The 21,894-nt window shown below is 42.7% G+C and overlaps 2 protein-coding genes across 4 annotated transcripts in view; one reads left to right on the forward strand and one right to left on the reverse strand.

Annotated features, from left to right (window-relative positions):
- prdm6 (PR domain containing 6) overlaps positions 1–21,894 on the reverse strand; it is a 69,948-nt gene that overhangs the window by 21,211 nt on the left and 26,843 nt on the right. For both annotated transcript variants that reach the window (XM_065950452.1, XM_029281114.2), the window contains exon 6: positions 9,919–10,043. In XM_065950452.1, the coding sequence (XP_065806524.1) occupies positions 9,919–10,043 (125 nt within the window). The remainder of the gene's footprint in view (positions 1–9,918; positions 10,044–21,894) is intronic.
- Positions 14,635–21,889, forward strand: LOC110006148 (GTPase IMAP family member 8-like). 2 transcript variants are annotated; one of them, XM_065950437.1, is made up of 4 exons: positions 14,635–14,742; positions 14,848–14,940; positions 15,721–15,781; positions 17,652–21,889. In XM_065950437.1, exons 3-4 carry the CDS (start codon positions 15,763–15,765, stop codon positions 20,177–20,179), a joined length of 2,547 nt encoding a protein of 848 aa, XP_065806509.1. In that variant the 5' UTR covers positions 14,635–14,742; positions 14,848–14,940; positions 15,721–15,762; the 3' UTR covers positions 20,180–21,889. The 2 variants fall into 2 exon arrangements, with proteins under 2 accessions (XP_065806509.1, XP_065806515.1); XM_065950443.1 differs by having other exon boundaries at positions 15,724–15,781.

Here is a 21,894-nt window from a genome sequence, read left to right on the forward strand (position 1 = left end):
CTGAGGCCGTGCCAACAAAGGTAGTCGGCAGCTGTCAGAAACCGGGTTGAGGTGTATACATGCCACAGTATCCCTTTTCTCCAGGTAGTCAAATTGGGTTTCTCAAAATTGGGATGATGGTTTATCCTGGTTCCTGAAATCAGGATTTGATGTTTACATGCGCAAACGTAAAAACCAGGATACGAGAGGACCATTGAAGTATATTCCCAACATACTGGAGGGGTTATATAACTGACAGGGTTTGGGATCATTTAAGGATGTTCAGAGATAGAGCAAAAGGGACACGGACAAAGTAAACTCCACTCTGGCTAGCTCGGCCTTCTGAAATCTTTGGTGCAACAGCTTAGAAACACCAGTCCAGATCTGGTTAAACCCCCAAATGACATTTGACCTGCAGCCATTACAAACTAGGTCTGGACGAGTCACGGATAGAGAATAAGTAGGTGGACCCTGCTTATTTTCTTATTCTAGAGTCTCTTTTTATGGGACTCTCATTTATCCAAGACAATTCATGTCTGTGTCTGATGAATAAAAGTAATTTGGACTTTGCTGTTTTGATGGAAACATTGTCTTAACTGAGGCCAGATCCGCCTGGCTGGCTCAGAGTAAACTACAAGCTCCTGATTTCATTGAGTTAGGCTGTTTGGAGTCTGTTCGTTAGTACAGTTACAGTGACACGCAGTTCCACTCTGTGACCACAGAAATGTTTCTTAAACAAAAGGGCCGAGGCTCTGGGCCCAACTGGTCCTCCAGCATGTTCCTGGTGGGTTACCATGCAATGGCCGTTCTGCTGATTTTAATATTCTTAGAAGACCCAGTACAATTTTTACTGGGGCAACTATTATCATGACTAATACTTCTACTTATGTAAGAACAATGACATTGACACTATGAATACTACAGTCAAACATACAAGAAGCCTAATACGTCCAAGCAGTGCAGCTACATTAAAATGATTTCTGTTTTTGAGAGAGGCCCGAAATACACTCAAGCATGCACAAACAGGACCTGTGGACATGTATTAAGGGAGAGATGTCTGAGTGGGGCTAAACACAGAGCGTACCAGAACGGTTGGGGGTACAGTACTTTCCTCAAGGGCACCTTGACAGTACTCAGGAAGTGACTTGGCACCTACTATCCCCTTTTTACACCTTTTCAAACAGTCCCCTGTGGTCTAAATGAAACATTTGTGCTGTGCTTTGGTCAAAATATAACATGAATCAAGCGCGAGAGGAGGTTTGTGACCCTGTATAAACCAGCTCTGTTAGAACGCTCCGCTTTGGTGTGTGTGTCTATTTCAATTAAATGAGCCCCCCCTCCCCCCCATAGTTTTCCCTGTAGACATCCCTCCTTCACTAGCAAAAATAAAAATGGCAGACCTGCGCAATAGTATTGCTCTCGGCTGGGGGTAGATTCCATGGGTGAATACCAGGGGAGGGGAGGGTATTTTTTTTTACCAGAATCCCACTGTGACATCACAAGGAGAGCAAATTTGAAACGGAGCATTTTTCTCTGTGTTGTAAGACTTATGCAGAACACAAACAAAGGACTGGATGGGTTTATTTAACATACTGTGGGTCAGTAGACACTCAGGTTACCCACATATATGTTCAAAAACACTTTACAAGTGGATTTTTCATAATATGTCCCCTTAAAACTACACTAAAAACTACAACTACTACCTCTGGTTTTGTAACTTCTATACACAACACTGTTATGGCAAATGCTATAAAAAAAACCTGGTTCTTCCAGTTCAAAGAACAGATGCAGTGTAATTTAAAGATAATATGGATTCCAGTCAGAACCACTTAAGTCAAGGAAAACTTTTATGTCCATAACAATAACTTATACTTGGCAGTATGGCTCTGTTTAAGCAGCAAATTCCCCCCGGTCAAAACAGAGCAGACGCAAATGACAACAAAAATGAAATTGATGAAGTCCAACAGCTTGAGCGCAGGAGCTGGGATGGGGATGGGCTGCAAAGCGGCTTGCATAGAAGAAATGGGAAGGGTAGCAGGCAGGTTAAATAAGGTGATTTGGAGGTTTTGAAGGGAGTTAGCTGGACCATCAGTCAACATGGACTAGGTTTACATTGGGTACTTTCACTTCATTCAGTCAGGATTTTGAGCCAGGCTTGACTTACCTAATGTCATGTATTGTAAGTAATGTAAATATTCTTTAGGGTTTCTGTTTCAAAAACTGCTTTTTACCAACAACAGTAAACAAAGAAGTTGAAAAGATAACTGTATTAGTCAGATAAGATGGTCACTGGTAAAGTAAACAGTCAATCACAGTGACATTAACATGGAAAAAGGAGATTATATAAAAGTGTGTAAATTAGATTTTGGTTGAACCAGCTGATGTGAGTTGTCCTCACTTGACCCACAATGCAGCTGTGTTTTGTTCTGTGGTTTGACCAACTGACAGACCTGGACTGCATAACCCTTCATTATGTTTGAAGGGACATTAAAGGACTTGTCTTACTTTAACTCACAGTGGATGGTTTCGCTTTCCATTCTGTCAAACTGGTTCATCAGGGAAACCTTGGCATCATTGGACTTACTCTGTTTGACAACAGAGACATTAAATGTTTCCTAACTGTGGATCTTAATTGAATTGTGCCCATGATCTTTCCCGAACCTAAAGCCGTACTGCCAATTTCCACATAGTCTGCGCTGAGCTCTACGGCGCCGTTTCATGCCGCTCTAGTCAATGCTCCTGTTTCCACAGCGAGCGCCACGGTCCATCTCCGGAGCGTTCCAGCAGCTGTACTCATGATACTATTATGCAGCCCTATCAGGAAGTCAGCACCCGACTCTTGAGGACTGAGCAGATTTGTCAGACACCAAGCATTGCTAAAGAAATCCACCAGAGCTCTATCAATCAATCTTTATTTGTATAGCGTCAACAAAAAAGCAGGTACAAGACCTTACTTATTGCTATATCACAAAGACCAGGCTTAATCCATCATGAGCACTTTAGCAAAGCAGCTAAAGTAACAGTAAGAAAAAAAACATCCTTTTAAGTTGCAGAAATCTTCGGCAGGATCCCAGGCTTGAAAAAGGGATAGGAGGAGATGGGATAAGATGCAGGAAGAGGGATAGGGAACAGAGGCGGGTGGGTGGGTGGGGGGGGGGTGTTGTTCAGACAGGCTGTCCATCAACGATCCCTGTATAGAAATCCTAGATCTCAGTTTACTAAAGAAAGACAATTTCCAAGAACTTTCTGTTTCAAAAACAACCTTAGCTCAATATCAGGAGGTCGACCACCACTCATCTCAAGTCTTTGAGAACATCCCCTGCAGTCTAATCCATGCAGTGAAGACCAAGCCGTCCTCTTTCAGCAAAGCTGTGCTGCACCTCTGCAGCCCAGTCATCATAACCATTTTCCATCCCTCATCAGCTCACCTCTGTCATCAGGCCACCAGGCTCCATTGATCCTCTAATAACCTTACGAGGAGATAATTACACCATCTGTAAGTCGCCCGACGGCGCTATTGACGCCCACGTTACGCGCTGCTCGCCAACACTTAATTCATTTCGCTACAAACATCTCATATACAAAAAATGCAAGTCAATACGGTTTGTGCTGCGCATGAAATGTATCATCAAAATGGGAGAATTATGCAGATGCAGTTGGCAGCAGTGCCGAGTCTGTGATTTCTTTCTTTATAAAGGGGGGCGGGGGTGTTCTCAGGGAGGGCGTGACGTGAATACAAACTGGCCACAGATCTCCATCAGCGAGCTGAATGCAAAGTTTCAAAGCAACTTTTTTTTAGCCAACAGGACATGTGTTTGATACAGAAGAGAAGTCAAGTGGAGTTTTGACTAAGCCTCTGTCTTAGTCTTGTGTTTGTCGACCTCGTTTGAGTGCTCCTCACCTGCTTTTCTTCATCTTAACGAGAACCATACGATGACCCCTCCCATCCTTTGTTTTATTTTCTGTTTATATCCCTTTTCTGGCATCCTCTATAGAAGTCTGTACGGGTACATTAAATTCATCAACATGCAGATGAAGTCTGACAGCTCCACAGAAAACACAAAACGGAACCATTAATAATTTATGTAATGTTGAATCAGGCCGCACGCGCCACCTGAAAAACTACAAAGTCCTCAATAGGTTTCTTTTTTGATCCACGTAAAACCTAAAGGATCCTAATTCACTATTTAGACACATAGAAACAATGACAGAGGTATGTTTGCATACATGACTGAATATCTTTGAACTTGATCCTTTTGTTTAGTTACTTTATTTATGTCCTGACTGTGTGCTGAATACTGTTTTAATTAAAGCTGGCATTATTCTGTGTTTTTGTTATTGTCAATAAATTTCATGACAGATTACCAGAGTGAAAGTACGAAAGCTGAGGCAAAGCACCACATGGGGGAAAGGACCAGAACATGGTCTGGGGTGTAAAATGGGGACAAAGATGATGGCGGGAAAGTGGATGATGTCACAATAAAAGACAGGATAAAGTGAGAATGTAGAAGGTACACAACGCTGTGGATACTACATTTATCACTGATTTATAGTCATATTTGCACCTTAATAACATAAATAATGGTAAAGCTGCAACAATTTGAAGCAAAGTTACTTGTGCTCAAACAGGCCGTTTGGAGATTTTCCCTTCATGACATCACAAAGGGCAGTAACCCCTCCCCCAGGTGGGTGACACTCCTACAGCTGGTGTTTGTTCTGCCCTCTGAGTCTGCCTTCTCACCGTAAACAATAGGAAATGGAGTGAGAAAGCCAGAGACACCCAAGCCCTTCCAGAGAGGGGGCGTGGTCAGACACAGCTCATTTACATATTTAAAGGTACAGACACAGAAACAGCCTGTTCTGAGCAGGGCTGAAATAGAGGGGTTTATAGACATGATCAAATACAGGATCAGAGTGGATTTAGAACAAGACACTTCACACACATGTTTTGGGGAGCTCTGAGACTCATTTACCCACCCCACTACTGCCCTTTGTGACGTCATGAAGGGAAAATCTCCAAACGGCCTGTTTGAGCACACATTTTCTGAAAAGCGGAGCAGGCAGAAGACAGAGAGGATGGACAGATTTATCAAAGTGTTGGATACTCTGTAGTTTCAGCCTCACCAAATAAGAAAGAAACTCGACTTCAACAGTTGGTGCCTTTGCTTCCTCTCAGAGCTTCCCCGTCTGTCTCTCTTTAATGCTGTGAAGTACTGCTCTGATTATGTTGCCAAAGCTCTCTTAATAATCAATAATCATAAGTTACCACAGATAATAAAGCTGAATTAAATCAATGGAGGCAATTATAACAACGGTGATCATAATAATGAGTCGGATAAAAAACTGTTCACTGCAGAGGTGTAGGGACAAAATGTCATCTGTCGCTCCTTCCTGCATGTTGTGTGCCTGAGTGTTGTGTGTTGGTTTTCGTGTTCTCTCTCTCTCTCTCTCTCTCTGTGCTGCTTCTCAGGCCTCTTCCACACGTAGGCGGCTATTTTAGAAAACGTGGCTTTTTTGGTCTTTCATACACAAACAGCGTTTTAGGTCACTGAGAAAAAACCCTTCTGTAAAACTCCTTCTAGGATGAAGATGTTCAGAAACTCAGTTTAAGGTTTTTCTGTGTAGACGGGGAAAACAGAGTGTTGTTCTCGTAACGTCACACTGAGCGCCAGTTTCTCCTCCGTGTGACGCCATCGTGCGACGCTGTCACTTTTGTTGACATGAGATTAGTGCGACGGCAGACGTAACCAAACTAGCGCTGGTGCTAACGATGCTAACTGGACTTTTTACATGCTCACACATACATACACAGTTACTCTCTCACTATGTTGTCGAGCAGAGACGCCTCCGTGCAGCCAGTCACACTCGAGGCAATTTAGCAATCAGGAGAGAGGAGGCCACCAGTGGGCGTGTCCGTGTGCCTCGACGTCGGACAGCTCTAGAGTACTCCTTCTATGGAATGAGGGTCATTCTTAGGAGTTTAATTTGGATTATAAGTGTTTTTTTTGTTTTCTCAAAACTACACTGGCTTCTCTTTTGTTTTGTGTTTTACACTTTTTAAAAGGTTTTTGAATATATCCTTAAAAATGTGCTCATCCTCAGTTCCTCCTTCTTTTCCCAGGGTTTGATTTTATTGTTACTCCCTTCATCCCCTCAACACAACATCTCTTTTTGTTTTCAGAACATCCCTTACTTTCTATCTCACCTTCTTTCTTTTATTAATTTGTTTCTTTAAAAATATCTCCACAAACCTACAGCTGTCAGACGCCCGAGAACAAGAAGTTCAGAAAACGTGGAGGACGTGTTACCGAAAACAAGAGTAGACAAAAGAGATGGAGGAGAAGAGGAGGAAGAGGAGGAGGAGGAGGATGAAGAGGAGAAGAATGAGAAGAAGAAAGACAAAGAGGAGTCCCCTTGAAGTGATTTGATTTTTCTGTCAGTGAACATGCTGTTGTTGTTAGGCGGCGGCCGGGCTGCGGAGCGTCAAGCAGACAGGCTGTGATTGGATGGAACATCCATGAGTAAACAACCACAGGGTGTGTGTGTGCTTTGATAGTGTGCAGAGGGTCAGTGTGTGTTTTCTTTGCTGTGTTCGGGTTCTTAACTGTTTTCTTTAGTGTTTTATGTGAGTCCTGCGTTTAAGAAAGTGTAGAGAATAATCTGTGTTCGCTGGGCGTTTGTTTTGTATTTAAAATTACTTAAAGGTCCAACCAGTGAGATGTGTAGTGAGTGAAATGATAAAGTGATCTTACTATATGATCAGACATTAAGGAAACATGCTATGTTGAAGTGCTGGCTTCTCTGACAACAATGCAGCAGTCAGTATGTCCTCCTTCTAACTTTAGATTCTGCTCCTGAATGCTCTGGATTTGTTTGGACCAGAGAAGGTAGGCAGTTTTAAGGCGACCCCCACACGGCCGTTTTGGACGCCCCTCGGTTTTTCAGATATGAGAGCAGTTATCAGGTTGATCAGTTACCAGGTGTTGCAGAGATGGAAGCGGGCAAGAGAACAGCTCTCTACAATGTTTAGAATTTAGACTGCAGTACCCATTTTAAACACTAGGTGTCAGAGTTACATATTGCTCCTTTAAAAGAATGATCGTTTTTTTCATTCAGACCTCCTCAGGTTAATCTTATTTGTTTTTAATCTTGTATCATAATAAGGGATATAAATGCTTTTCCTTCTCTAAATGTGTAATTTTTAATCTAGGATTTGATCCATGTTTCACATTTTGAATAATTTTTACTTGCATTATAATCTAATTGTTATTGTCAATTAGCTAGGCCTTTTTCCCACCTGTAGATCGTTTGCTCTGGTCTGAATCATGGACCAGTTTGTTCCTTTGTTGCATAATTACCTCCCGTTTTGTCTGTGTTCACACGGGGACATTTAAAGGCAGACCAAAATGTGTGATGCACAAGGAAAATGCTCTCTGATTGGTCGGGAAACAAAGACTAGTTGACTCCTGATTGGCTGTGGCCGCTCTAACACTTAACTATTTCTTAATGGACAGACGACTACACGGACTGATGTCGGCTCACCTCATCGTTTTGATATTGTTGGCATTTAACCCTGTAGGCAAACCATACAGAACCATGTCTGTTCCTCTGAGGACACACGAGGTCACAATCACTTTGTCTTCTTTGTCGAGTTTTGACGTCACACTTGTACTTTGAGGCCTCGATCAGCAGATTACGATGCAATGGAAAAGTGAATGCAGTTAGTGTGGAAATGTCTTTGATTTAGAGCAGAGCTGCTGTCTTTCAGTTTGCACAAAAGAAGAGTAATCTAATTTCTCTTCATTTGGATGTGAACAAATGTTTTTCTGACTGCAGGGCGGAACAGAGGCTTCGCTCTTTGTTTGCCCTCTGCATGTGTGTGTGTGTGTGTGTGAGATGGTATACCGTGTTTCTCCCTGATGTTTCTTTTTCTGGAGATAATCAGTACTTTTATTAAAGACTCTGACAGACCGCTGTATTCACCTCTACACTTAACAACTTTCACACGTCAACTCGATTCTCAGGCCATGAGAAACACTGACAGTATGTGAAACGATCGATTCAAGGCTCGTCAAGCGTGTTTGGTGTCAATACGATTATTTTTACTGCTCCTAATCGAGCCGCAGCCCGCTGGATTTACGATTTGAAATCTTTTTCGATCGGGCTGCCTCCACAAAAATAGCCTCACTGGCCAATGAGAGCGAGTAGACCGGGGAGCACCACCAACTGGATGTTGAATACACTTTTACAGCTCACCGCCATGGCGCAAATATAAACCCCACTGAGCCCTGAACTTTGTGTTAAAAAAAAAAAAAGAAGAGCAGCTTGTAGAGTAAAGGCAACAACACAAGTGTCTTTATAACATCTCATGAAGACAAACCACACAGCCAGCCATCGTCTTCCTCCATATTTGTTTTTCTTCTGAAGTCTTGCGAGATTCTGTAAGATCTAACCACTGCCATTTTTTTTTTACTACAAACAGCAGGTGTGTCTGGTCGAATCGTCTAGTGTGTGCGTTCTGAAGATTGTAATGTTGGATGAAACTGTCCTCTTGTTTGTGGTCTCCCACATTTAAAAAATCGGTTAAGATAGTAAGATCATCCAAATGACTGTCTTGATTTGTGTGCATTTTAGATTATTTTTCTGCATTCATAAAGCTGACGCTGACCGATATGAAGTCATGACTTTAACTTGAAATGTTGAACAGGTGGACGTCTTTGAGCTGAAACTTCACAAGATCAGGAAATCATTAAGAATTATCCCCGGAGAACCTCAAACAGTCTCTCTAATGTGTCCAACATGTACTCACTGAATGTCATGAAGGACCGTCCAGGGACCATTGAGATGATTTACTCGGAGCTTACATGATTTTCCATACAGCGTGGTCGTCACATCAGCCACATGGTTAATGCAGTTCAAACATACTGTATTCAATTTGCGTTAGGAAGCAAGGGTTCGGAAGGAATGCACTGGCAAAACAAGTGTGTGTGTATGCAGTGCGTGTGTGTGTGTGTGTGTGTGTGTGTGTGTGTGTGTGTGTGTGTGTGTGTGTGTGTGTGTGTGCGATGCATCTGTGCGAGGTGCATGTGTGTGTGTGCATGTGTGCAGAGGCTGTCACGGGGAACGATGTCATGTAAAAGAGTCGTTCAGTCTGTAAAACAAAGCAGTTTGTGGCCAAACGTCTCTAATTTGCAATCAGCACGATCTTGTTTTACTGCGACTCTGTGAAAGATGAGCTCCTAATTCAATTCATTTTCATTGAGATGCCACAGATTAAAAGTCTTCTTCATGTTTTCTTTTCTTTTGCTCCATAATTGTGTAAGGAGAAAAAAACGTCAACGTTTATTTCTTGTCCTGCTGCAGGGAGTTAGTTACTCTGTCAAATCCGCAGAAAAACAGTTTGAATGGAAACAAATCTAAACAGGCTGACTGAGCAGAAAACTGGAGCAGATATAAACAAAAATAAATTAGTGACAGAGGAGAGGAGAGGAGAGGAGAGGAGAGGAGAGGAGAGGAGAGGAGAGGAGAGGCGAATAGAGGAGAGGAGAGGGGAGAAGAGAGGAGAGGAGAGGAGAGGATGGGGAAGGAGAAGGAGTGCATGTGGAGCTCCTGCTGTTTGTTAACCGTCATGACCGTGTGTGAAGGAAACTGAGCCTTCTGGTCGGAGAATCACCTTCTGTCACTTTAGGATTAGTTTCAATGTCTTGTTCACCTTGAGCCTTCAGCCTCATGTACACAGAAAGTCTCTGTAATGAACTTGAGCCCTAATCGAGTTTTAGAGGAGTCCCTGTGATATTACAACTTGTTGAACGAGTGCCTCGATAAGAGGATCATTTCTAGCCGACATTTTTAAAGGGAAGTTTATCAAACATACAAGTGGAAATGTAATGTAGTGTGGGCAAAGGAGTGTAAGAAAGGAAGTAAGCAGAGTCCTCTCACAGTTTTCGTCCTGAGCGATGCACTGCAGTGGGATGCCGAAGAAGGAAGTGTAGGAGTCATTGTACCAAACCAGCAGCTCTGTTCCTCTGGGGATGTCCATACAGGCTCTGTAGAAAATGCAAGACCTGCAATGACACACACAAAAACTTTATTTGAACCGTGCAACATAAATAAGGTTTTTAGAGTTACACAGCAGGAGTGACGATGAGATCGTGGTTCAGTTTAAGGTCACATATTCTGCAAAATCCACTTCCCCATGTTCCTCTAACTCTAACATGTGTCTCTATTCTGTCTACAAACCCCCCAATGATGAGAAAAGTCCAACCTCTCCATCTTTTCCCTGCTCCACTTTTCAGAAAATGTGTGTTCAAACAGGCCGTTTGGAGATTTTCCCTTCATGACATCACAAAGGGCAGTTGCCCCTCCCCCAGGTGGGTGACACTCTCACAGCTAGGTGGTTGTTCTGCCCTCTGAGTCTGCCTTCTCACCGTAAACAATAGGACATGGAGAAAGAAAGCCTGAGACACCCAAGTCCGTCCAGAGAGGGGGCGTGGTCAGACACAGCTCATTTACATTTAAAGGTACAGACACATAAACAGCCTGTTCTGAGCAGGGCTGAAATAGGGGGGACAGCGTCTTGAATATAAACTCTGATCTGTCTGGTGGTGTAGGAGTGAAGGTCAAAGAAAGCTCCTCTGAGGACCATGAATATCCACACATGTGCATAAGATGTTTTTAAAGTGTTTCACACAGAGACTGTGAGCTGGAAGTGACTTTGTCCAGGTCTGATTTTGACAAACCTTTCCCATCTGATAAGAGCCCAATTTAACATATTACCCAACCCCAATGATTTATGGGAATTATCTGGTGTCTCTCATTCAGTTTGGACCGTTTATAACGACCATGATGTTGTTCAAACACGCAGCCAGAGAGCTGACGAGTTCCTGGGTCACACCGCCGCTAAAACAACACCTCACCCACCCAAAAACATCATTCTAAAAACATGAGCAAACTCCACATGCAAACCCACATCTTCGTATCCAGCACAAACTATTTTAAAACTCTTTCCCACATGTTTCTTTTTTTTTTTCTCCAGAGTGTCGGACAGAACCAGACTGTAACTGAGGTCAGGAGTTCAAATCCCACAAGACTCCTTTGTTTTCCTGCCAGAGTACCAACGAGCCAAGAGCTAATTACTCTCTTCAAACAGCTTGAGACAAAAACCACTTAAAGCAGACAGAAATGATACCAAACCCAAACTCTAATGTCCTCATAATTCAAACCACATTGAGTTTTCTCGTGTGAGAAACGTTCGGCTAACAAAGTCTGACGGGACTTTACTGAAACGCCTCTTGACGCTGTTTGGTCAATCGTTGATTTCATGATTGTAACAACATTTTTAAATCCAGCCGACCGCTTCTAGATCTCTGTCCTTTCAGAATCAGAATCACTTCATTAATCGTCAGGGGGAAATCCAGGCGTCGCAGTTGCTGTCACACACACACGTTCTGCTTCTGTGAATGGATAATGTGTCACAGTCAGAATTTAGACTTTAGACTCTCAAGGGACGACGGGAACATAAACAGGGCAAGGGAGAATTTGAGGATGATAAATAACTAAAGGAGGTAAAGACAGGTAGACAGATGAATTAAGGAAGAAAAAAAAGGAAGAGGGGGGAGACTGTAAATATGAATGTTTAAAGCCTGAGGGAAGTCACCCGTCACCCGGAACTTTGGGTTCCCTTGGATGGTGGTCTCCATGCTGGAAATGCTGTCTCACTCTAACTTTCAATCAACCTAACGACAGGCTGAGAGCTGGAGCTGAGGTCAAGCTTCTTGACAAACTGTTGCACCGCGCCCACCTGTCAATCAAGTCAACTATGTGTCTTATTGTAATTAACGCCTATCCTTCATCAAACAGATGAGTCATTAAAATAGTAACCACCCATGTGTGCCGATCGAGACATGAGCTGAGACCTGTTTGTTTTTTTGAACCAGGCTGTAAACATGTTCATCTCTGCTGTAAAAACAGGCTTTTTAGAATGGGTGTGTATGTGACTTCCTGTGCTTCTACAGCCAGCCTCTAGTGGACACTTGAGGAACTGCAGGATTTTGCACTTCAGTATCGGCTTCATTTTTCAACACTGAAGGCTGCTGCTTGGGTTTGAGACATGAAGTTTCTTAACTGATACAAATACTAGTGCTGGGTGAAATGACATGAGAATCTCTATTTTCTTTGCGTTTTACAATTATGCTATTATAATACAGTCCAGTATTGGTTGGGGGGGGGGGGGGGGGGGGCTGTGGCTCAGTTGGTAGAGCTGATCGTCTCTCACTTCACTCGGAAGGTCAGTGGTTTGATGTGTCCTTAGGCAAGACACTGAACCCCGCTGCTTCGGCGTATGAGTGAGTTAATACTGATGGTCACTTTACATTTGGAGCCTCCTTCCTGCATATTATCCCATATGCTCTTTCGTTAAGCGTCCCGAGATAACACTTGTTATGGATTGGCATTATACGCAACATGATTGATTGATTGAATAAAAAGAGAGCCATCCTAAATACTTCAAGTCTGAAGGAGAAAAATCGAATTTCAGATTTGAAGTTTTAGGTCGGGATGCAGAAATGAGCAACATCGCAGCTTCCCAGGGTTAAAATCTGACAACATCCTACGCTGCATCATGCACCGCTCTCTCATCCCAACATTTCCTGTCTCACACCTCTCCTATCCAACAATGGTAAAAATGAAAAAACGATAAAAATAAGAAAGGCAGTATTGATAACCATCAGAGAAATAGGTCGGCCCGCTTGAGTGTGTGTGTTTGTCTGAGAGTGAGAGTGTGTGTGCATGTGTGTGTGTTTTATTAATTCTTTCCACACTCGGGGAGGGTCCGGGTGGTGTTGGACCCATGTGAAAACACAGCCAGAAGGGACCAGGCTATAAATCAAACATACCCAATGACCTCCCAGGATAAAAAGAGAGGAGAGCGCGGCCCTATAAACACGCCGGGGCTCGTATGTATTTAAAACAAATGTATGTGTTTAATACATCCATGCTGCTACATTCAGGCAGGGCTGTGTCGTAAATCAAACACGTCCAACGGGCTCTCAGGTATGAAAAATAAAGACCCCTGCTGTCGGACAGGAGCATGTGTTTGGGCGTCAGATCGTTCTCTTTGTAGATCAGAGGGGAGAACCATCGCCAGCTCTCTGATCTCTCTCCTGTCCTGTTTTCATACAAAGCAAAGTGAGTTTTATTATCCACTTTAAATAACTGCATAAATACAAACACAGAGAGGGAACAAATCCACAACCTGACGTCTTCACCGGGTCAAATCATTTGACTGCCCAAAAACATGACGCAGCTTCACAAACCCGGTCCATAGTTTCAGCCAAAGTCAGTGACTATTTTATTTATTTATTTATTTCATGTTTATTTGTACAGGGACAAGTACTGAGCACGTCAATTGCTGCCACACACACAGCATGTATAGATTAAGCTCATTTGCAATGCCTGTCCTTATATGGGTCTTTAAAAACAAGTTTCCCGGTGTTTGAGGTAGTGGTGTAGTCAAGAGCACACTAACCAAGACCAAGATATACCCGAGACCAAGACAAGACCAAGACCAAGACAGGACAAGGCCAAGACAAGACCAAGACCAAGGCTGGGTGAGACCAAGACAAGACCATAAATATCACTGAAAAATCATCATCTTGTGTTTAGGGGGCGTGTCACTCACTTAGACCGTAACACCGGGAAGGCTGCAGCCGTAACCGGGGGATAAAAATCAAACTATGGATGACTTTAAGTTATTTGTTCTTTTCAAAAGGGGCGTTTACCTTCTAATCACAGTAATGACAGTAAGATAAAAGCCCATCAGTGGTGGTCTTGACCGGTCTTGATTTAAACAAACAGGTTGGGAGGTTTAAATTCAGGTTTCTAAAGTGCCCAAAAGGTAAAAATGTATTTCATGTCATCCCTTTTCTTAAGAGTCCAGTGCAGAATACGACTTAAAGGTAAATTCCTGCACAATGTCTAACTTGCAAACAAACATTTATTGGCACCAGACCTTCATCAGACAAACGGGTGAAGAATGGAGAATAAGAAAATGACTCGAGGAACACTGAACAGTAACTGGTCTGAGGTGTGTGTATGACAGTGCCCTGCTGAGAAATCAAAGTTATATCAAGTGTTTTTCATTTCCCAGACACTAAACAGAAACTGTTCTGATTGCTGTTTCAGTTATGGACGAGTTCGACCAGTTTTTGTGAGCCTTGATGGGAAACGTGTAGTACACTCACACACCTGTTCCTGGACCAAATTCCAATCGTCGCCCAATCAGGTTTCAGGGAAATGCATCACAACCCGGTCTGTTGATGTATTCTTATAAATGTACTCAGAGTTTTAGCTTTCTTTGAGAGGTGTGTTTGTGTGTTCTGTTCATGCACCTTGTCCCAAAGCTCGAGCTCACTGATGACCTGCTGCTCTGAAAGCCTGACTCTGCTCAGCGTACTGTTCAGCTCGTTGTGCGTCCTCGTCCAACTCAACCCAAAGCTTTCAATCAAAGCAGCTGTTTGCAAAACCGACTCAACCATGACCGGCTTCAACTGAGCCAAAAATCGTGCGTCATGGGCGTAACATTTTTGGCGAGAGTACTTGTTGTACCAAAAGCTTGATGAAATTTGATTCCTTTGTTATCTTATTGGCAGCAATGTGTTGGTTGGCCTCGCCCACTCTTCAACCTGACTGCTCGCGGGATGGATGAGCTGATTTCACTTCAGGACTGGGACGTAATGGATGCACTTTGAGGAAGATCTTCATCTGGTGAGTGTATGCAAAATATTTAATGCTAAACATAACACCCCAGAACACCTTTGTATGTAGCCTTCTTCATCTGGTTGATTAAATCATTGTTCTGATCATCTGCAGGGGTCTGGTGTTCTGATGGACTCGGATATTTCTGGATCTTTTCTAGACTCACTGCAGAGCAGCGTTCCTGAAGATCAAAAACTGCACTAAAAGGTATGATACCCTCAGGTGGGAGCAACATTTTTAACTCTGTAAAGTAAAAAAAAAACTAAATGAACAGAAACAAGAAATCACTGAGAAATGTTATTTAGTTTTGCAACTTTTGCATACCTGCTCCGTTTATGTTCAATTCATTTTATTGGTAAATTAAAGCCAGTACGAGAAACCAAATGTAAACAAAAAATCATCATAAAGGCACAGTATGTAAAGTCTGCCATCAGGGGGCTCTCAATCAAAACAACAACAAAAGATGGCGTCAAGGCTGGCCGGGAATCATGGGAGTGAGTGGGAGTAGCAGAGAGAACTCCCATGATTCACCGCCATCCTCGACGTCATCTTTTGATATTGTTTTGATCGATTTTAAAACAAACTGAAAGAGCTCAAAGGAACAGTAACAAAGGTCAATGTGTGATGTCTGTCTGCACGATCAGAGGTGCTGCTTGTCAACAGGCAAGACAGGCAACTGCTTGTTGCTTGGAGACAAAAAAGAGCTAATTTTGCAATGATGGCATGAAACCTCCCTAAGGGGGCACCAACTGACAGCGCTCACTCTAGTTACCTTGCTGAACGCTGGTTGTAAGGCCCCCCAAATAGATTTTTGCCCAGGACCCCAACAGACTCTAGAATCGCAACAGTGCACAATGTCAAGGTTATTTTTAATTATCCAGAATAAGCAGGAGGGCTTGATTTTTTAAATGTATTTTCTTTTTTATGAAGTCTGAGTATTGTTTTCAATCACAGTACTTTAATGTTGCCTTGTTATGTTTAATCCAGCAGAAACTTTGGCTGCACAAGTGGAATTCCCCGGAGCACAAGATGGCATCCATAGCATCTGGTATGTTAACTTACACTTACATAAGACATATTTAACCTGTCAGTGAGGACAATGACAGTAAGGAAACACAACACGAGAACAGAGATGAGATCATGTAACAAAAGAAATGTGGTTAAGGAGGGTTCATAAGCATAAACTGCTGCCTATAACAAATTCCTTCACACTGAACTAGGGTTTGTGTCCTGGAGTCTTGCAGCATTTTTTGGCAAGCGCATTCATTCAAATTCCAAACAGGAAGAAGGTGCAGTAGACGTCATTGAAGACATTCAGGAGGAAGAGACAGTTTAGGTTTTGCCTCCACAAGAATTATGACACGTAGAAGTTGACCAGTGTCGAATGTTTAGTTTGTCCAGTATAAGTACTCTGTAGATTGATTAAAGGAGCAATATGTAACTCTGACACCTAGTGTTTAAAATAGGTACTGCAGTCCAAATTCAAAACAACATCGCCCCCTCCTCTCTAGAGTCGATGTGCATGCAGGTTGCCATGTGGTGGACACTGAAGCTTCAGTGTTTAGCCAGCTCTGCATGGATCTGTAAACCTTTCTGCGTTCTAACCTTTTTATCTGCATGCACATGAAGATATCTGTTCATAAACATGGAACATTTTTGTTTTCATGGAAGGTTTCAGGACTTTATATTTAGCCCATATGTTCCTCTTCTTTGACTCTCCATGTATGCATTCACTAGTGGTTCATCAATACAGGGGTTGACATTAAGTTAAATTTGCAAAGTGTTCAACTGACTAGTTTTTAAAGCTCACTGGCCTGACCATTGTAACTGCTGGCCCAGGAACGTTAATTTTGATTCGAAAAATAACAGTCACCAATTTACTCTTGAACCATTCAGATGCAAGAGTAAATTACAACTTTTATTTAATTAATTGAGCTCTAATTATATCAAATATTTTGTATTTTTCTAATATTTATGTGCTCATATTTATATACCATGCTGGTAACTGTAAGAGTCTAATTAATCTGATATTAATATGAGGCTGTGATAGAGCTGGTATTGTTATGATCACCTTTTGCTCCTTCTTTCTTCTCTGTGAGAAACTCTTCATCCTTAGATCTTTACTTTAGGATCTCTCTTAAGGGCTAAGATACTTTGTGAATAAATTTTATCTTTACCAGGATCTAGTCTTTAACTTTAAGGAGAACTTTAGCTGCAGTGTGTTCCAGCTCATCCAGCTGTCTGCAACTGTGGCTGAAACTTTTCTCCGTTCTGTTTTCGTCATGCCCTGCTGTCACTCTCGAATCTTCCGGTGATTTTTTTCCTTTGAAAGCTGATTTAAACTCGGCTGTTGTCGGGATATGATGGTTTTAAAACTGTTTTACCAAATGTGTTTTTTATCAGAGAAAAAATCTTGCGCTTAAATCTGTGTGCGAGTGTACAATTCGAGCGTAGCGAGAGCGCTCACGGGAATGACAGCAGTGAAGCCGTCGGCTGCCTTTCAACTGTGACACACAAGCGCACGCACGAGCGCTTGATACGTTGATGCTGTAGCAGTTATTAAAGCAACGTTTTTTCAATAATTACTGATAAAACACCAGTATGACAGGAAAGCGCTGTGAAATTGAGAAAGTGTGACTATTTTTTTTCAGGCAGTATTTTAACTGGCCCAACCTGGCCCGGGTGGGCCAGCTGAACGTGTAAATAGCTGGCCTGGACTCTGTCAATCATCCATCTGGGCCAGCGGGCCAGTTATAATGTCGAGCCCTGATCAATACATTTAGACAACGAACAGAATCACAAATGTGTCATTTAGATTACGAGAAAAACATTTTGAATCGCTGACATTAATGAAATGATGATATTGAAGATTTCCCCAGTGACATTATTTTAACGTTATGTTCTCATCGTTTTTGCAGCATCTGAACTCCGAATCCTACTGTTTGGGGAAAAACAGAAGGAAAAGACAACAATAAGTGACTTCATCGCTGGGAAACATGACGTTTCTCATCCAGCGTCAAAACAAAGTCAACAAATCCATGGACAGTGGCAGAGGAAACCATTCATACTAGTGAAAACAGGAGACATCTTCAGTATGAATGAGGGTCAAGTCAAATTTAACCTTAAGAAGTGCGTGGCTGAGTGCCACCCTGGACCAAATGTCCTGCTGATTATAGTGGACCCTTCTGATTTTACAGAGCAAAACAGACAAAAACTGGAGCTCATAATGGGCTTCTTGGGAGAAGACGCTTTGAGATATTCAATGGTCATCTTAACCAAAACGTATAGTGGAGGGAACTCTGCGGTCAACCAACTTATTCAAGACTGTGAACAACATCACAGTATTAACTTTGATGAGAAAGAGTTATGTGACGATGATCGTCAACAATTGATGGATAAAATTAAGAACAAAGCAAGTGAATACAGGGGAGAGTATTTAACCTTTACCGAAGACAAAGATTTCCAGGGAGATGTAGGATACAGAGGGTCCCAAAAAGATATGCTTATGAAGCCTCTGGAGAATAAGCTTACAAGGACTATGTCTGTTAGAGTTAAAGGTTCTAAACAGAGCACAGAGTTTCGCAGGATGATGCCGGGTCGTGAGTCTCTCAGGTGTGAGCGTACTAAAGGACCCCCCAGGATTCCAAAGGGTGGACAGTCACTTGAGAATGCAATGAGAAGATTGTCCCACAAAAATACTGAGAGTGAAGAGTCCTTTGGGCATATGGAGAGTGGACAGTCTGTGAAGAGCAGAAAGTCAGATGGGTTTGTGAAGAGCGCAGAGTCTGCTAAAACTGATAAGAGTGAAGATTCTGTTAGGACAGTGAAGTGGACAGAGTCTCAGATGATGGTTCAGGGGAGAGAGTGTCTCAGAATAGTGCTTATCGGGAAAACTGGTTGTGGGAAGAGCGCCACTGGAAACACCATCTTGGGCAAAGAAGGCTTCAACTCTAAAGTCGGTGCAGAATCAGTCACTGTGCACTGCAAAAAAGTGAGAGGAGAGATTGACGGGCGGCCCGTTGCTGTAGTTGACACCCCTGGTCTGTTCGACACCACTCTGTCCAACACTGAAGTCCAAAAGGAGCTTGGAAAATGCATCAGCCTGCTGTCTCCCGGACCTCATGTGTTCTTATTAGTGCTCCAAATTGGGCGCTATACAAAGGAGGAAAAAGATACCGTGGAGTATATCAAGGGGTTCTTTGGCAAGGAGTCAGAGGACTTCATCATGGTCCTATTCACCAGAGGAGATGAACTTGAAAATGAAACCATTGAAGATTATTTACAGAAAGAAAAGGGAGGCTTTGTTAAAAAACTGATAAATGACTGTGGAGGAAGATACCACGTTTTCAATAACAAGGATCAGAAGAATCGTGCTCAAGTCAAAGAGCTGCTGAGGAAGGTTGAGGCAATGGTCAAAGTAAATGGCGATGGCCACTACACCTCGAAGATGTTCAGCGAAGCAGAGGCAGCCATTGAAAAAGAAAAGGAGAAGATCATGAAGGAGAGGGAACCTGAGATCCTGAGGGAGGAGAGGCACCTTAAAAATAAACACCAAGACGAACTGCAAGAGAAGAAAGAAAACATGAAGGAGCTGATAGCCAAGTTTGATCGAGAAATAGAAGGGAGAAAAAAACTGGTCAAAGAAAGAGAAGAGCAAATAAAGAGGGAGCAGGAGGACAGGAAGAGAGAAAGAGAAAAAGAGGAAATGGAAGTGAAAAGGCGGGAGTCACTCTGGCGACATCAGATGGGAAAAAGAAGTAAAAGTCTTTATGAAAAAATAAATAATGTACCGGAAAAGAAGGCGGAAGATGAGAAGATGATACTGTTACAAAGCAGAGACCAAATGACAAAAGAGCGAGAGGCTTGGGAGCAGGAGAGGAAGAAATGGTGGGAGAGACGATGTCAGGAAGAAGAACAAAGACAAGAAGAGGAGGAGTCACGTCTCAAGAAGCTCAGAGAAGAGCACGAAGAGCAGATCAAAAGATACGAAACCCAGAGAAACGAAGAAGAAAGACTGAGAAAAGAGCGAGACGCACAAGATATGAAAGAAAGCTTTGAGAAGACACGGCTGGAACTATGGAGGAAAAACGAAGAGGAGGCTAGAAAGCAGGCTGAAGATCGCAGTACAGTCAAGATTTATGAAAACGTGTTTATCATTGAGGGGATCGAGGACAAAGAGGAAGTTAAGAATCTGAAGCTAAAGAACCAAGAACAAAAGGACATGAACATTAAACAGCTGATCAAGAAAAAGGAGTACAAGAGAGACTATGATCAAATGAAGAAAAGACAAGCACAAGAACTGCATGACTTGAATACCAGTTTATTCACGGACGAACTCTACGTCGATATCAACGAGCTAAAGAAAATACATGAGCTGGAAATAGAAGACTGGATAAAGAAACATGTTGAAAAGCACCCAGATGGCGGGCATTGTAGCATTTTATGAGATGTGTTAGCAAACACTGTGTCCTAACAGCACGCAAGCGTTAGTGAGACGTTGCATCGCGAACGATCGCATGCTCGCTTTTCATTCTGCAATGTGTGTAGTCAAGACCACTCCAACCGAGACCAAGACGTACCATGAGACCAGAGTGCTCAGAGACCGAGACAAGACCAAGACATGTAGGGATCGAGACCAAGTCAAGACCAAGACTTGTAGGGATCGAGACCGAGTCAAGACCAAGACTTGTAGGGATCGAGACCGAGTCAAGACCAAGACTTGTAGGGATCGAGACCGAGACAAGACCAAGACTTGTAGGGATCAAGACCGAGACAAGACCAAGACATGTAGGGATCGAGACCGAGTCAAGACCAAGACTTGTAGGGATCGAGACCGAGACAAGACCAAGACTTGTAGGGATCGAGACCGAGACAAGACCAAGACTTGTAGGGATCGAGACCGAGGCTCACTGCGGTGTGCAGCGGGCGTGTCACTAATTTAGACGCAAACATTCGGTAGGTTGCGGCCGTAACTAGAGGATAAAAATCCAACATCAAATTAATTGAAGTTATTTGTTCTTTTAGTGAGGAGCGTTTTTCTTCTAATCACAGCAATTAAGTGGAAATATAGCCAATCAGTGGTGGTCTTGACCGGTCTTGATTTAAAACCCGGAGTCCGTCACATCCGAGACTGTGTGAAAATGCTTTTGATTCCGATTTGAGACCTTCAATAAGTGGTCTCGATGACCGGTCTTGACACCTACACCAATTTCGAGTACTACACCATTACCTTATAGAGCCCCCTACTTCCTCGTTGTCTTCAGCGTCAGAAAGGAAAAACAAAACAAGGTGTCAAGATAAAAAAACGCCTTGTTGCGCTTGTGGGCTGTTAGGACATTCATACAGTAAGAAACTGACTCAAGATGATTTGTCAATTGAGCTGGCTCCCGTCACATGGTCACATGCTGTTCCGACGCAGTGCAACAGTTTCATCTGCAAGTCTCAGAGCTCCCCAAAATATCTCTGTGAAGTGTCTTGTTCTAAATCCACTCTGATCCTGTATTTGATCATGCCTATAAACCCCTCTATTTCAGCCCTGCTCAGAACAGGCTGTTTCTGTGTCTGTACCTTTAAATGTAATTGAGCTGTGTCTGACCACGCCCCCTCTCTGGAAGGCCCCGGGTGTCTCTGGTTTTCTTTGCTCCATGTCCTATTGTTTACCGTGAGAAGGCAGACTCAGAGGGCAGAACAAACACCTAGCTGTGGGAGTGTCACCCACCTGGGGGAGGGGTTACTGCCCTTTGTGATGTCATGAAGGGAAAATCTCCAAACGGCCTGTTTTCTGCACACATTTTCTGAAAAGTGGAGCAGGAAAAAGACGGACAGGATGAACTTTTTTTTCATCATTTGTAGACAGACTAGAGACACATATTAGTGTTAGAGAAACATGGTGAAGTGTATTTTGTATAATATGTGACCTTGAATTCGTGTGTGTTTGTGTTGAATACAAAATGTTATTTTTCTCTGTGTGTGTTAAATGATATATACTGTACAGATGTCAAAAATTTTTAATTTAACCAATGTCTGACATCAAGATAAAAATAAGATCAGTAATATTTTGTAGTTGAACGTATTAACCTTAATGTCATGCCAATGCTTGGCCTCTTCCTGTAAACTCTACCAAAATAAAAGCTGTTCTGGGTAAGAGAGAGAGTCATTATG

The sequence above is a fragment of the Labrus bergylta genome, chromosome 2, assembly GCF_963930695.1.
Source record: "Labrus bergylta chromosome 2, fLabBer1.1, whole genome shotgun sequence".
In the NCBI taxonomy this organism is placed as follows: Eukaryota; Metazoa; Chordata; class Actinopteri; order Labriformes; family Labridae; genus Labrus; species Labrus bergylta.